At 41.6% G+C, this 14,134-nt stretch overlaps 1 protein-coding gene across 1 annotated transcript in view; it reads right to left on the reverse strand.

Annotated features, from left to right (window-relative positions):
- Nucleotides 1-596: 596 nt before the first annotated feature.
- The window catches only part of ALG8 (ALG8, alpha-1,3-glucosyltransferase), a 15,047-nt gene continuing 1,509 nt past the window's right edge, over nt 597-14,134 (reverse strand). The window contains exons 2-13 of the mRNA XM_009286135.2: nt 12,978-13,013; nt 11,443-11,636; nt 9,866-9,975; nt 8,874-8,941; nt 8,189-8,315; nt 7,479-7,582; nt 7,241-7,361; nt 6,835-6,974; nt 5,857-5,996; nt 3,927-4,024; nt 2,786-2,858; nt 597-1,211 (exon numbers count right to left, since the gene is read on the reverse strand). Of these exons, the coding sequence (XP_009284410.2) occupies nt 980-1,211; nt 2,786-2,858; nt 3,927-4,024; nt 5,857-5,996; nt 6,835-6,974; nt 7,241-7,361; nt 7,479-7,582; nt 8,189-8,315; nt 8,874-8,941; nt 9,866-9,975; nt 11,443-11,636; nt 12,978-13,013 (1,443 nt within the window). The 3' untranslated portion in view covers nt 597-979. The remainder of the gene's footprint in view (nt 1,212-2,785; nt 2,859-3,926; nt 4,025-5,856; nt 5,997-6,834; nt 6,975-7,240; nt 7,362-7,478; nt 7,583-8,188; nt 8,316-8,873; nt 8,942-9,865; nt 9,976-11,442; nt 11,637-12,977; nt 13,014-14,134) is intronic.

Consider the following 14,134-nt stretch of genomic DNA (forward strand, 5'->3'; position numbering starts at 1 on the left):
AGTCGGGCGGCTTTACCGGGGATCGGGTGGGGGCTCCCGCAGTCCCGAGCCCTCCGGGTGAAGGGGGTCAGCCCCACGGCCTGCGCAGTGCCAGGGAGGCCAGGCTGTAATTAAAAGTTAGGGGTTTAATGAAACCCTAAAAACCGAACCCCGTTCCCTTTCGGAGCTCCTCCTGCCCCAGCTTACCAGAGGAACTGTGGACGCTTGGCCTTTCGTCAGGGTTGCAGAGTTTTACATGAATGGCAAATAAATACAGCCACGTTATCCGATATATTTAACAGCGTTAAAACAACAGCAAATTGAGGCGTGCGTCTGAAATGGGGGAACCTGGTCTACGGCAATGAGTACAGTTACAAGAAAATTAAAACCTTTTTGCAAAGACTGTGTGAAAGGAGGCGATCAAAAGGGACACGGACGTATTAAGCAACTAACGTAAAGCTTCAGACTGGGGTGTTCAGGAGTTTGACAAAGCACCTCAGGACAAGTTTCCAGCTAGGCACTACAGCCGTACGTGTGCGGGTGTCCCTCAAGAAGCAGGGCTTACACACCAGATTAAAAGAAAAAACACACAAGAAAGGCTCAAACAAAAAAAAATACCGAGTTTTTAATTTTCGTGTTCCACAGAACGCAGTTACAATGCTCTTTTCTACACAGCAATGACCCCTCGTGAGTTGCCACACCGATTTTTATTCGAATACAAGGGGTGATGGGAAAGCCGGGCCGGTTTTCCTCGGGACGGAAGTCTGGACCTCGTTCAGCTTCACAGTTTGTCTGTGGCAAGCGGCACCTCACCGCACCCCACGCTGTTGTGACAGAGGTATCCTCGTTGGGCAGTATAGAAGCATTGGAAGAAAAAAACTCCCCTCGCGGCGATGGTACGCGTAGGCTGCGTCTTATCAAGAGTTGTACGTCCTTGCGATAACCCCTCACCGTGCCGGATGATCCCCTCAAACCCGGGACTGGTCCCAACACTGCGGCTCTACTCAGCCTTTTGTCTACCAGAAATCCGTTCAGTCAAGACGGAGACGTAGAGTTTCAGCCAAGCGTACGCGACGCCCAGAGCACAGTATACCGAGGTCAGCAGCAGAGGGACGAAAGGGAAGTGTCCTTTCCAGGGGGTCAGAGGAAATACGATTTCACAGAAGATTTCCAGAGGCACTAGTTGGGCGAGGTAGATCGTTTCAAGCCAGTTAAGGAGAGGTCTCTCTCTCCTGTCAGAGGAATTAGAGGAAAAAAAAAAGAGATAGTGTTAAAATACATGATGTTAACTAAAAATAACTACTCTTTCTCAGCTATCACCTGTGACCAGTGCAAAGAATATTCCCCCCCCATTAGTTCACAACGAGGCTTTAAATAACAACTTAAAGAGTTTCAGCTCTGTGATAACAGAGCACAGCTAACTTCCTTATCCTGTCGCTTTCACACCGAGTTCCAAGATGCCCCGGAATCCAAGTAGAAATCTCAGCAGCTGCTCCGCATCACCTCACATCACTCCAGTGAACATCTGAACAGAGACCTTCATACACGCGGAAGTTGTTCCACGTCCAGAGACTGGAAATGTCAGATTTATCTTCGCCCCCTTCCCCCAAGCTTTCCGTAGGACGTACGAGCCAATCTCTTGCAAAGGACACTGGTGGTAGGGTTTTGACTGCAGGTAGTTTTACAGGGGAATTTGTGTTCTTCTGGAAGGAATTTGGGTTTCTCTGGAAGGTTAGGAACAAGAAACTTGCAAAAGCTCTGTCTCTAGATGGAAACTAAGCTCCTACAGAGGTTTTTAGAGCTCTTAGAATCATAGAATCCTTAAGGTTGGAAAAGACCTCTAAGATCGAGTCCAACCATCGACCCAACACCACCATGTCCACTAAACCATGTCCCTAAGTGCCTCATCTACACGTCTTTTAAATACCTCCAGGGATGGGGACTCCACCACTTCCCTGGGCAGCCTATTCCAATGTTTAACCACTCTTTTAGTACAGAAATTCTTGAGACAGAATGACTGAATTCTGGAACACTAAGGAGGAAAAAAGCAGTCTGGTTGAGAGAGGATCACCTACAAAACAGCATGTGACTGAGGTAGCGAATCCAGGTTTACAGCATTTCCGACAGATCCTCCACTACGGCCCGGCTTTGCCGTGAAAAGTTTGGGAAATAGAAAAGTGGAGACTATGGGGGTTGTAAGGATAAGCATTACCTCTGGTCAAGTGGCTAAGAGATCAACGGCCTGTATAAATACACCGGGTGATCTGGGCAATTATATGTTCTGACAACCACGCGTCTGCAGATTTGTTGACAAATTACAGCTTGTAAGTGTATGTTATTTATAACCTGCCCCTTCCGCACGTGAAAATACTAAGTCATTAGTATTGGAAATTTCCAGTACCACTGGAAAAACCCACAGTAGCAGTTATAACTGCTAGCACAGATAAACAATCTCTAGATAACTCACTGTAACAAGCGCTCCAATATTGAATTAAATCCTCACAGGCTACAACATTACAGCTTCGTGCTTTAACAGCGCATCACGCAGGTGGGGATTTAGAGCCTGCTGGGACTAACTGGGTAGTTGTCACAATTCAAACCTAACGGGGAAGTGCTGTAATAATCCTAATTTAAGCCTTGCCTCCTGGGAAGAGAACAGAGGCAGCAGCACCTTTTGACTAGTAACACTTCAATTTGATCCTTCAGCGTCAGTTTTCTGCGCTGTTTGCCCCTTATGACAACGCTGTTCCCGGTGACAGCAGAAGTGGTTTTGTTCTTGGCTTTGGGAACAAGTTTCTTTAGTTACCTGAACAGAGATTTCAACGAAGAGAAGCTATAAACCGTAAACAGCAGCATAAGCAGTATTTTAATTGGAAGTTCTGAAATACAAGGAACATAACATACATTTAAAATTAATTATAAAAGCCTTTTGCCGTATAAATTGCAGTATCTTTAAATCCTACTAGTCACACTTGCATTGCCCAACTTGATTATTTTCTCCAAACAGAACTAAATCTTTCACTGCTTAGGACACCTGAAAATAAGCATAGATATTTACTAAAGCAAATGCCAAGCTTCTGCAATACACTTACTTCAGTTATCTGTAAACATACTGAACTCACTAATCATAATTACAATATAATAGCACTGCAAATAAGATTTTTCCTATTAAAAAATAAATTAGAAATTACTGGGCTGGGAAGCTTAAAACATAAGTGTGACAGCCAAATCGACGCTATCTAGTTCTAGGTTGTGTGGTAGACAAAAATTAAGTAATAGAGAAGGCAGAGGAAGTTTCTCATTTCTCAAGGCGGCAGCTTCGCTATTGCAAACAAGCGGCATCATCAGACCGAAAGAGTGTGAGCGCGTGGATTTGAACCCTCCCAGAAGGATGACAATCAATACAGGGGTATAGTGTTGTCGTATGGCCTAGGGCTTCAGCACAGGAGGGGAAGGCAGGGGAGGAAGGAAGGAACAAACAGCTTCTGGTCAGACACATCGGTCCCTACACATACTGACTTAACTGATGCTGCTGCATGATTTTTATTTTTTTTTTTTAGTTTAAGCACGTTACAGATAGCACGAGGTAGTAGCCAGCTGGAAAACAGCTTGCCAGGTTTGCAGTTTCAAACTGCCTTCATCACTTTTGCTTCACGTGGTTATGTTAGGTAGGGGGGAAGTTTCTAGAACTGTGGCAGAACGAGGGGTAACAAGTATTGACTATGACAATTTCAACTTAAAGCCTACGGCTCTTCCACACCTTTTTAAACCAATGTTTCTTTTCACTAGTTGGAGAGTTTGTATTTATGGGAACAGGCTGATGTACAGCCTCTTGCAGCTTTCAACTTATTACATAAAATAATCCAAACCCATTACCTGCATGTCATCGCTGGGAAAAAACCCCAAAGCCGTAAGATGAAAGCACAAGAAGAAGGAAGACACTTTACCTGGTGGTGTGAACAGCAATGGAAAAAGCGAGAAGTGCCCTGTGGTTGTCAGAATCAAGTAGATGCCGGCATCCTTCGCTCTCTGAACAGACAACAAGCTAAAAATGACAAGAATTTGTTAAGCTTTTATCTTTTAGCAAAGAAACTTAACTTCAGCGAAACGCTACACAATTCACAAGAGACTGAAGAACAGGTCAAACAGAGTTTCATAGTACCCCAGTCCCTCCAAACACTGGAGCTGTGATGAAGTCTCCTGCTTCCAAACCACGTGGCCTCAGAGATAAAAAAAATGCAGGAGAAAGAAATCAGCCAGGAAACCCTTCCCCAGAAAACCACACTCCCACTGAACACAAACATCAGAAAGGCCTGGAGTTTTCTACAAATGGTGGTCTTCCTTTGCCAGTTGGCTGCCAAGATCGTCATCCCTACTTTTTCCTCCTTCCTTTTGTTTTTCCAGTGTTAATTCCCTCCCTCCCACAATTCCCACCCCCACTGAACACAAACATCAGAAAGACCTGGAGTTTTCTACAAATGGTGGTCTTTGCCAGTTGGCTGCCAAGATCATCATCCCTACTTTTTCCTCCTTCCTTTTGTTTTTCCAGTGTTAATTCCCTCCCTCCCACAATTCCCACTTCAAGAGTTTAAACATCACTAGATCTCTGAACAGGAAAATACAGTTTGTAGCAATACCGGCCAGGCAGCTTATGGACTGTAGTCTCACTTCTACCCAAAACAGGCATTAAGTCCTTTTGGTAGAAACTGCGTACTGTTCTTGTCAAGCGTAGTGCAGAAGGTCCCTCTCCTCAGTTGGCTCCTGAACAAGCTACCTAGCGTTTTAAATATGAACCACAGCACTCCTCGAGGCTTGAACTGCCCAGCAGCTAAAAGACTACAATATTTTTACATTTGTCCCTGCCACAGTGGGTCTCTGAACTTAACTATTCAGAGAGAAAAAGAACTTAATCAACTATGGATGCTTGCCAAACTTGAGTGTGACAGCCGTGTCAAATGCTTCAAGCCAGGCAAGCCAATTAATTTTTCTCTTCAAAAGGCAAAGCCACAAGCCACGCAACGAATAGGTCTTGGACTTTTTGGGTGCAATGAATGTACTGCACAAATGCAGTAATAGCAGTGGGGGAAACAAGCGGTCCTAAGAAAGCAGGCTGCTTTCGTCCACCATGTCACACGAGTGAAACGCTTTCTCAAGCCTGCTCCCAAGCTGTCACTAAGAAAAGGAGGCTTCAAGGGGAAGCCAAATGAATTCTTCTAAAAGCTGTGGGTCCACATGCAGCCTAAAGTCTGAACCCCATTCTTTCATAAGCATGGTTTGTTTTGTTTTGGTGTTTTTTTTGCATTATTCTAACAGCAATCAAGCACCTGAATCAAAACACAATATTTCTGTATACTATGCATCTTAATACAACTCAGCATGCAGAGACACAAAAGAGCACATGTAGCGGGAAGGCCTGTGTGTCAGACTCCTAAACTGATTGCTTAATCATCCCAACACCATACGCTTCTGTTCTTCCGATCACCTGTAAGTTAGTACAAAGCTTTGCTGTGCCCCACAGAGCTGACAGGGGAATCAGCGACTCCCAGTAAAGCTCTACTTAAAGCTTCCATCAACGCAAACTATTGTAAAGTATAAGCCAGTGTTACTATGTCATAAAAGATATGTTTGTTTAACACCACACCAGTTTCCTACATATGCTATACTAGCATCAGCACGTTTCTATTGCTAAGGCTGCCACATTTTATTGTGCCTGAAATTAATTTACTTAAAGCGCACTAAAACTTTACAGCTTAAGGCACTCTATGAACATGTTCATTTTCTGAAATACACTGAAAACGAAGTGATCCTCATTGAGGGATCCTCAACGAGTGGCTGCAGGTTCAGTTTGGCCAACTACCACGAGTGACATTCGCTTACCTTAAAGGCAGAATAGCAAGGAGTATTGCTTTTTCATGCACGTGCCAGCCAAACATGAAGGAACTCAACGCACAGAGAACAAGGCACTGAAGAAAGCCTCTGGGCCCTTGAGGTTTAAACCAAAGACAGAAAACAGAGGGCTAGAAACAACAGGCAAAAACAGGACTTCAGTGAAAAGTCTGGCAATCCTGAACACAAGCCATTGTCCAATGAGATTTTTTTTTTCAATGTTAATAAACACCACCACACCCAGGCTGTGCTTGTGTGGCACAAGCATTATATAGCACTGGAGGAACTGTATCTATCTGGATGTATGAGCAGAGCCTTAAGGACTTCATCAGTATAACAGGAGGGAAAAAAGTAGACTGAAAGACTACAGCCAACTCCCTGTAACTTGTGTTGCAAGAACTGCCCCTGAATCCATGCCACTAAACTCATTTGATCAAGGTTACTACATAAAGGTGTTGAAACAGATTTCCACTTAAAGGCTAGTTGCTCATTAGAGTGAAAAAGATTGTATCCAGGTAATTACTTATTGAACCTTCAATTCTTTGCTTGTCACGTGAAGAACACTACGCTTACCTGTAGCTCACGCTGTTAGGAACACCGTAAGCTGCCCAAGCAGTTCCATCAGTATCGCTACTCACACCCTAGTTCAATTACCTTTTATCACAAAAGGTTACTACTAGCTCAGCATGCAGAGTGGTTTTGATCCAAGATTGCTTTTAACCTCTTAACTGTTCTAGAGCTGACACAGGCCATAATTTTAGCCATACTTGAAGAAAGTAATCTCTTTCTTGATGCACAATACTAATTCCACATTCATCCTAATAATTGTTTTTATTATTTTTGGTTTTGTTTTTAAAGAAAACTTATTTGTTGCCCTGGAATTAAAATTCACGTGAAGTGCACGCTAATCAAATAAAATCTACGGGGAACAAAACACATCAAGTTTCCAAAAATATTATTTATTCTTACCAATATAGATATGAAAGTACAGATTAATGTTGCCAGTGGAGTCACAGAAGGGAGGACAGTATGCTGAAATTCTTGAACCAGCCCTCCTGTCATTGAGGCTTTAGGAATTTTTGTGGGATCAAGAAAATTACACTTTAAACCTAAAACCAAAACATAAAAAAGCATAAACTGATAAATGTTAATGAAGAAAATGAAGTAGCCAAACTTTTTCTTTTTTAAAAGATAGAGGGGGAAGATTGATTTCTGACCTACCACTGGAAACGTATCATGCACTGGATTATGCAGACAATCAGATGAGTTAAGGCAATCTGAAAATGTAATTTACTACCTGCATTTCAAATGGGGGACTAAAATCCAGAGCTCTATCTGCAAATAGGCACCAAACAGCAAGATTTGCATACTGTACCAAAAATCGTTAGCGCTTTATCCATGGCATTGTACAAAGCCCAGAAGTTAGGGGCCCAATAAGCATGGCAGAGGCCTCGCTTGAAAGGAAAAAGCCGTGAAATGACTTGAGGCAGCTGGCCCTACAGAAAAGGAAAAACAAGAAAGAAATGGTCTCTCTAGATGAGACATGGTTTCTATTTTTATAACACAATTTTCTAACAGTTCAGGGGAATGACAGGTGAAAAAGAGGTTATTACCAACACTATGAAGGGACCCAATGAAAGAGCAGAAACAAGACAGACAATCAGTCCCAGAAGAGTTACATGAAGAAAGCTGAAACTTCTCCACTTCAGGGATCCATCTGCAAGAAGCAAACAGATTATGAAAACAGCTCCTGTGGCAAGTGGAGAGGGAGACAAAGCATTCCACACCAACAGCAAATTGCTAGCACCTATCTAAAAGAAGCACATAGCCTTTTATGCCAATACATTCAGTTGCTTCCTTCAACAGTTAGCTTGCATTTCCTTTTTCCACATCGCAGCTCCTGCGTTATACAACCTTTCGGTATTTTCTCTTTCAAGAGAAGTACCTTCTCTGTTCACGTGAGGAGTATCAGACACGTTTCAGTGCTAAGAAGCGGAGAGAAACTCAAAGAAGGACTTTGAAATAGCTTCTGATGCCATCTAATCATTTCATATCCAGAATAATTCTTATGGCTTCAAACTGCCACCTGCAGTTTGTTCATGTTGGTTTTTCTTAATAAAAAACTGCCTAGAAACATGAATTTTACAGAAGAAAATAAATTTCAAAAGGTCTTTAAAGATCTTACCAACTCTGCTACCCAAGCAGAATTTTCATTTGACCCACAGCCATTTTGTTCTGATGGTATCTGCACATCTTCAGCCTTCCCCAGGCCCCACTAATTAACACAATCCCCCAAAAGCAAGTGAGGAAAAACCCATCTTACCTGCATTATTTGCAGTAAAACAATAGGATCGCAACAAATAAATGCCATACGCTGGGGCCACGTACATGTAGATGTGTTTGAAATGCAGGAGAACCGCAAAAAGAAGAGCACCCTCCAAGTATCTTTTCTGAAGGAAAAACAAAACAAAACCAAACCCAAGCTTTTTCTACTTGTTCTCCCTTTGTACTAACTTTTCATGGTCCTCTGTTGTACTCCTAAGGTGACAGGATATTTATCATAGGCATAAGAACAAACGAGTATTTACTTCAAATTACAAACTCAGTGGTGTTATGCACAACCGGTATGGAGGAGGAAACTATATTGTCACACGATACTTGGAAAACTGGGATAGGCCTCACCTCCCCGCAGCTTCAGAAGCATGTTTTCTAAGGATTGGTGACTTGGAAGAAGAGAAGATGGCAGGAAACCATGCCATGTTGCTCAGGTATAACACAGAATTTAGCTTTCTCATAGGAAACTGCAATGCTGCAGCATCTGCAAGCAGTTATGGTGAGTTTCCAGTACTCTTCTTCCCCCCCAAACTCAACAAATAATTAGACATCCAGCTTAGTACACCTCGACTTCCAGCCACTCTCACTCACGTCACAGGGCTGCTCATATTGAAGGTAATTAATGCACCTAAAAATACACACAGGGACAACAGGAGAGAGCCGCTCAAGTTTACCTGACATAGTCGGGCAACAGAAAGCAGCATCAGCCCAAAGAGAAAGCCATTGTACTGGAAATGAATATCTGAATTGGAGTCAAGAAAATAACAAAGTAAGCTTTCTTTACTACTATCAGTTTTCTGGGGAGACTCAAACATATAAACAATAAATTCAAATTAAAATGGAACTTCAATCAAGAAAGCAACCTTAAATTCACTCCACACAGACACGAAGTCATTCCTTAACCATACCCATAAGCACAGACACATGATCTGCTAATACTAGTACCTGATCTTGATAAAACGAAGCATAACAATCTGACCATGTATCACACAACTTACGATATAACCCAAAACAAATAAAAGGTTAATTCTCCACTTTTTGAATTTTTGAATATTAGTTTCTGCCTCACATTGGTTAATGGATGGAGACAGCAGCCCGCACTTACCACCTGCCACCTGTAAGCAGGCAACTTAAACAAGGACTGGGACAGACAAAACTAGTCCTTCCTATGAAAGAATTACTGTTGTTTTCCCCTCAGCTAGATCAGTGCACATTATGTCAAGACTGACTCACAGTAATTGGACTTTCCAGAGGTGTTTTTATATCCTCTTTAAAAAAAACTTGCTAACGTAACATTAACCAGTGGAATACAGCCTGAACATAAAGCAGTTGTAGAGATTTTCCTTGCCAGGGGACAAACCTAGAACCACACCCAGGAAGAAAGAGGGTCTCTGCTAATACTTCTGTAGGCAGGCGGAGGAGGAACAGCCAGCAGGAACAGGCACGCTGCTGCCAGACTGGTCCTCCCGCAGTTCTGGCAAATCAGACCAAAAACTGAACAGTTTCCATTTTACCAAATAATAATTCTAATGAAGACATGAAGTTATTCAACTAACCCCAGAAACAAACAGTAGTGTTACTTGCTGCAATAGTAGTAATAATATTCATGGGTTTGTACCACACACTGTAACAGATTAAAAAAACCTGCAAAGGTTTGAAAGGATACGATCCACAATTAACAACCCAAAATTCCACAAGAGCAGAACAGCAAGAATAAATGTTGGTTTTTCCAGGATATCCTTTGCAGCTCGTTTCCCATTTACACATCTGCAGCACCTGAACAAGAGCAGAAGAAACAGAAGTCTTGATTGAAACAGCCAACAAAAATGCCGTTGCTTTTAAGAGTCAAGAAGTGGACTTAACCTGAAGAAAACTATTTTATTAGGATGGAAGGCAATGATAAAATTCTTGCTAAATTCATCAAGAGAAGACAGTGTCATGAATAAAGTTGAGAAAAAAAGGATTTTAAATTTCGATAGCTGTAGTATGTTCCACATGCTAAAGCTTATGTTAAGTAACTTAGTCTCAGGTTCAAGTCTCACATTCAACAACAACTGTATAGTTGTCATAACCTGTTTGCTATCAGCTTCTCATGAACGAACAATGTATTGCAACATCTGGAGACAAGGTACCAAGTTGTATTTAAGGTCCTCAGTTGGACATTAACCTCTTCCTGGCTCGCCCCCAATATTATGAGCTATTTCTGTCAGTTAAAAACATCTTATTAATTCTCAGTGTGAAGCCATATGGTGCATATTATTTTTGAAGGTAAGGTTAGATCAGATTAAAAAGTTGTGGATGATTTCTGTTGAAATACTATTAGTAGAGCCATTTTAAGAAAGCCAGCTCATTCATGCATCTTTGAGTCAAAACAATAAAAGCAAAAAAGTCATCATGCAAAGCTAGCCCATTTCAAATAAAGAAAGCAAATAAAGGAGCTGAGGCTGTGCTCCAATGCAACAGAGAAGTTTCTACCCAGATTTTAAGCAGATAGAATAAAATGAGGGAAGACTGTTACAGCTAAATCATTAAAGTAGGCAACATAATTCTCAAAACATCTCCCCCCCTCTACTCTTTAGGTGCAAGATAAACACTTCTTCACAAAGTCAGGGCACACTGAAAACACACAATCTTAATATTGTTAAATTAGACTTGGAATAATCAGTTTATCACCAAGAATACCAAAAACACTGGAGTGACTTCTCATATTTGACTATACTGGCATTTTGTCACAAGTTTCCTTTATGCTTCTACTCTAGAAGAGAGTAATAAGAAAGGTAACAGGAAAAAACAGTTGGTTGCGCCCAGGCTGGCCTGCAACTGCTACAAAATGAACCCAGCGACAGAAACAAAATACCTGTAATGTGTGAAACAGCAGTTAATGTCTGAATGAGTACAAATCTGACCGCATGTACAGCAATAGCAGCTCCCAGGCTGGCCTGCAACTCCTACAAAATGAACCCAGCAACAGAAACAAAATACCTGTAACGTGTGAAACAGCAGTTAATGTCTGAATGCACAAATCTGACCGCATGTACAGCAATAGCATCTCCAAGAACAACAAAAAGTTGTCTTGTGCTTAGCAGCATGTTCCAAATCTCTCCTTGAATAGGTTAAAGCAACTTTGATATTTCCATGCATTTACAAGCTCATTTGTACAAATACTTATTTGTTGTTACTGTAGAAAAAGTCCATATATTAGTGACTACCCACTGTCCCTAAAATTAGAACATTAAGACTTACTCACGAACTGCATATATGAAAAGGATATCTGTAAAGATGACAGAAAATCTTTGGAAGAAGATGGTTGCACGACTGGTGTAATTTAGATTTTCGATAACCAACATCTTGGGGTCAAAGTACTTGGCAACATGCGAAAGTGCATATTCAAACCAAGCAAAAAATGGCGGATAATCCAGGGTCCATTCCGAAGTTGCCTAAAGACAAAATGAGATTAGATAGTTTAACACAATCCACGCTGTTTACAGTCCTTCAGGTACAATTCATCACAGCAAATCAGTTGATGTATTTTATCTCAGTAGCCTCTACTTAACACAAACTACTTCACAATAAAGTAGCCAGCTGTATGGTGCTGAACATGATCCGAGCTGTTCTTCTGTAGTACTGGTAGGGGATGGGACGTCTCTTGATTAGTAGGAAGAGATTAAACAACAGTTTGTGTATCTGCACCTAACCAATATATAGTTGCCTGTTCTTTATAAATCAAATTACAGTAATAGGGCCAATATTAAAAAAATCTCAGCAAAACAGCTCACAGTGAGTATTTGTCTACATTAAAGGAATCACCAGCACCATCAGCCTTGTTACAGTCTCAATTATTTTTATTCATTAGTCAACAAGTCTTAATTCTAATAAGACCTTACCGAGATCAAATAGTATTATTTGATCTTTTCCCATAAGGGCAGTTATTGTGTCCTGACCAATGATTGATTAACTCCCTGGCTGTGGAAACAGGAGTGGAGGAAGGAAGAACAGAGCAGGTTGGGATGGGGTATATTTGTCAGTGTGTGTGTTCCCAAATGCTTATGTTACGCTGCTGAAAGGCATCCTATGCTTTGGCACTGGGATCACGCTGGCATCGCAGAAATTTGTTTTACAGTATTGGATCAGCCTGTCAGAAAGTTCTGACCCGCACAAATCATTTACTCATGGATACACAGGTCCCAGATGCTTATGTGGAGGAGTACTAGAGACTATGCTATTTGTCCCAGAACTCCAGGAGATATTCTGAGATGTATTAAAACCCAATTGTGTAGGCTGAGTCTATCAACAACTTAAAGGTGATTCATCTAGATTAAAATTGATGCATGCAAGTAGTGCACTAGCAGAGGCTCAAAACTTTAATACAGTGATTGATTTTATAATGTATATACCTGTTTATACGGTTCGTTCTTTATCGCGAAAACTGTGTATTATTAATGACAAGAGCAAAGAGAACAGCAATTTAAGACTACCATGCAACTAGCTCCTGTGTTACACGGCCTTCCTAATAATCCACGTGCCTTAGTTGCCTTTTCCATTTCGCCTTCACAAGTACTAGCAGCTTCCCCAAACAATTCTCATTTTTTAACTAAAAGCTACACAGGGCCAACAAATCGTGACTGGTATGTTTTTGAACCACTGCTATACAGCTGCTACAGTATCCATGGTGTACTTTCTGCAAATAAAAGCCTTTCTCCTCCAGCATTCACAGAGGCTGACATACCCAATATGCCTATAGCTTATATACAGCTAAAAAAACCCAAACGTGTACTTACTTCATAGTACCACTGAGAGAGGGGTAAGTTGTGCAACTTAAAGGTGATTCATCTAGATTAAAATTGATGCATGCAAGTAGTGCACTAGCAGAGGCTCAAAACTTTAATACAGTGGATTGATTTTTAATGTATATACCTGTTTATACGGTTCGTTCTTTATCGCGAAAACTGTGTATTATTAATGACAAGAGCAAAGAGAACAGCAATTTAAGACTACCATGCAACTAGCTCCTGTGTTACACGGCCTTCCTAATAATCCACGTGCCTTAGTTGCCTTTTCCATTTCGCCTTCACAAGTACTAGCAGCTTCCCCAAACAATTCTCATTTTTTAACTAAAAGCTACACAGGGCCAACAAATCGTGACTGGTATGTTTTTGAACCACTGCTATACAGCTGCTACAGTATCCATGGTGTACTTTCTGCAAATAAAAGCCTTTCTCCTCCAGCATTCACAGAGGCTGACATACCCAATATGCCTATAGCTTATATACAGCTAAAAAAACCCAAACGTGTACTTACTTCATAGTACCACTGAGAGAGGGGTAAGTTGTGCGTGATGGCAAGCCAATTCCTATGTACTTCAAAATCTGTGGAATAACTACAGAAGGTTTATATTAAGAGTCACATATACGTGCTTAAAGGAGAAACATTTCAGAGCACATCACCACAGGTAGATAAAAAGGAAGCCTACATTGATCAACTCTAGGGCAAGACTTTGATCAAGTAACTCAAACAGTAACAAAGATGCCGCATGAACTTTGTGCCAAGGACATACAGGCGACTATAGGACGAGAATTATTTATAGCTCGGCCTTTTCTGACAATTAATGCCAAAATTCCAGGTTCTGACTGACTTTTTAACAGCAATTTTTTTTTTTTTTTTGAGGGAAAAAAAGCTACAGTATCTTTTAAAGATAAAAAGCGTCAACGTTTCAGCACATTTAAAGGCCCTCCCGAAGAACAGCCAGCCGGAACGGGCTGTAAGCGCCTTCGGACACAAAAGCAAAGCTGTTTCGCTCCGCCGAGAGGACGAGGAGGCAGCGCCATCCAGCACCACCCCGCTCCCCACAGGCACCCGAAGGAAATACGGACCTTCAGGACAGCGGGGCCCCCTCAGGAACCGCGGCACCACGCCGGCCCGTCCCCCGCTCCCCCTC

This window comes from Aptenodytes forsteri, unplaced genomic scaffold (genome assembly GCF_000699145.1).
Source record: "Aptenodytes forsteri isolate BGI_AS27 unplaced genomic scaffold, ASM69914v1 Scaffold231, whole genome shotgun sequence".
NCBI lineage: Eukaryota > Metazoa > Chordata > Aves > Sphenisciformes > Spheniscidae > Aptenodytes > Aptenodytes forsteri.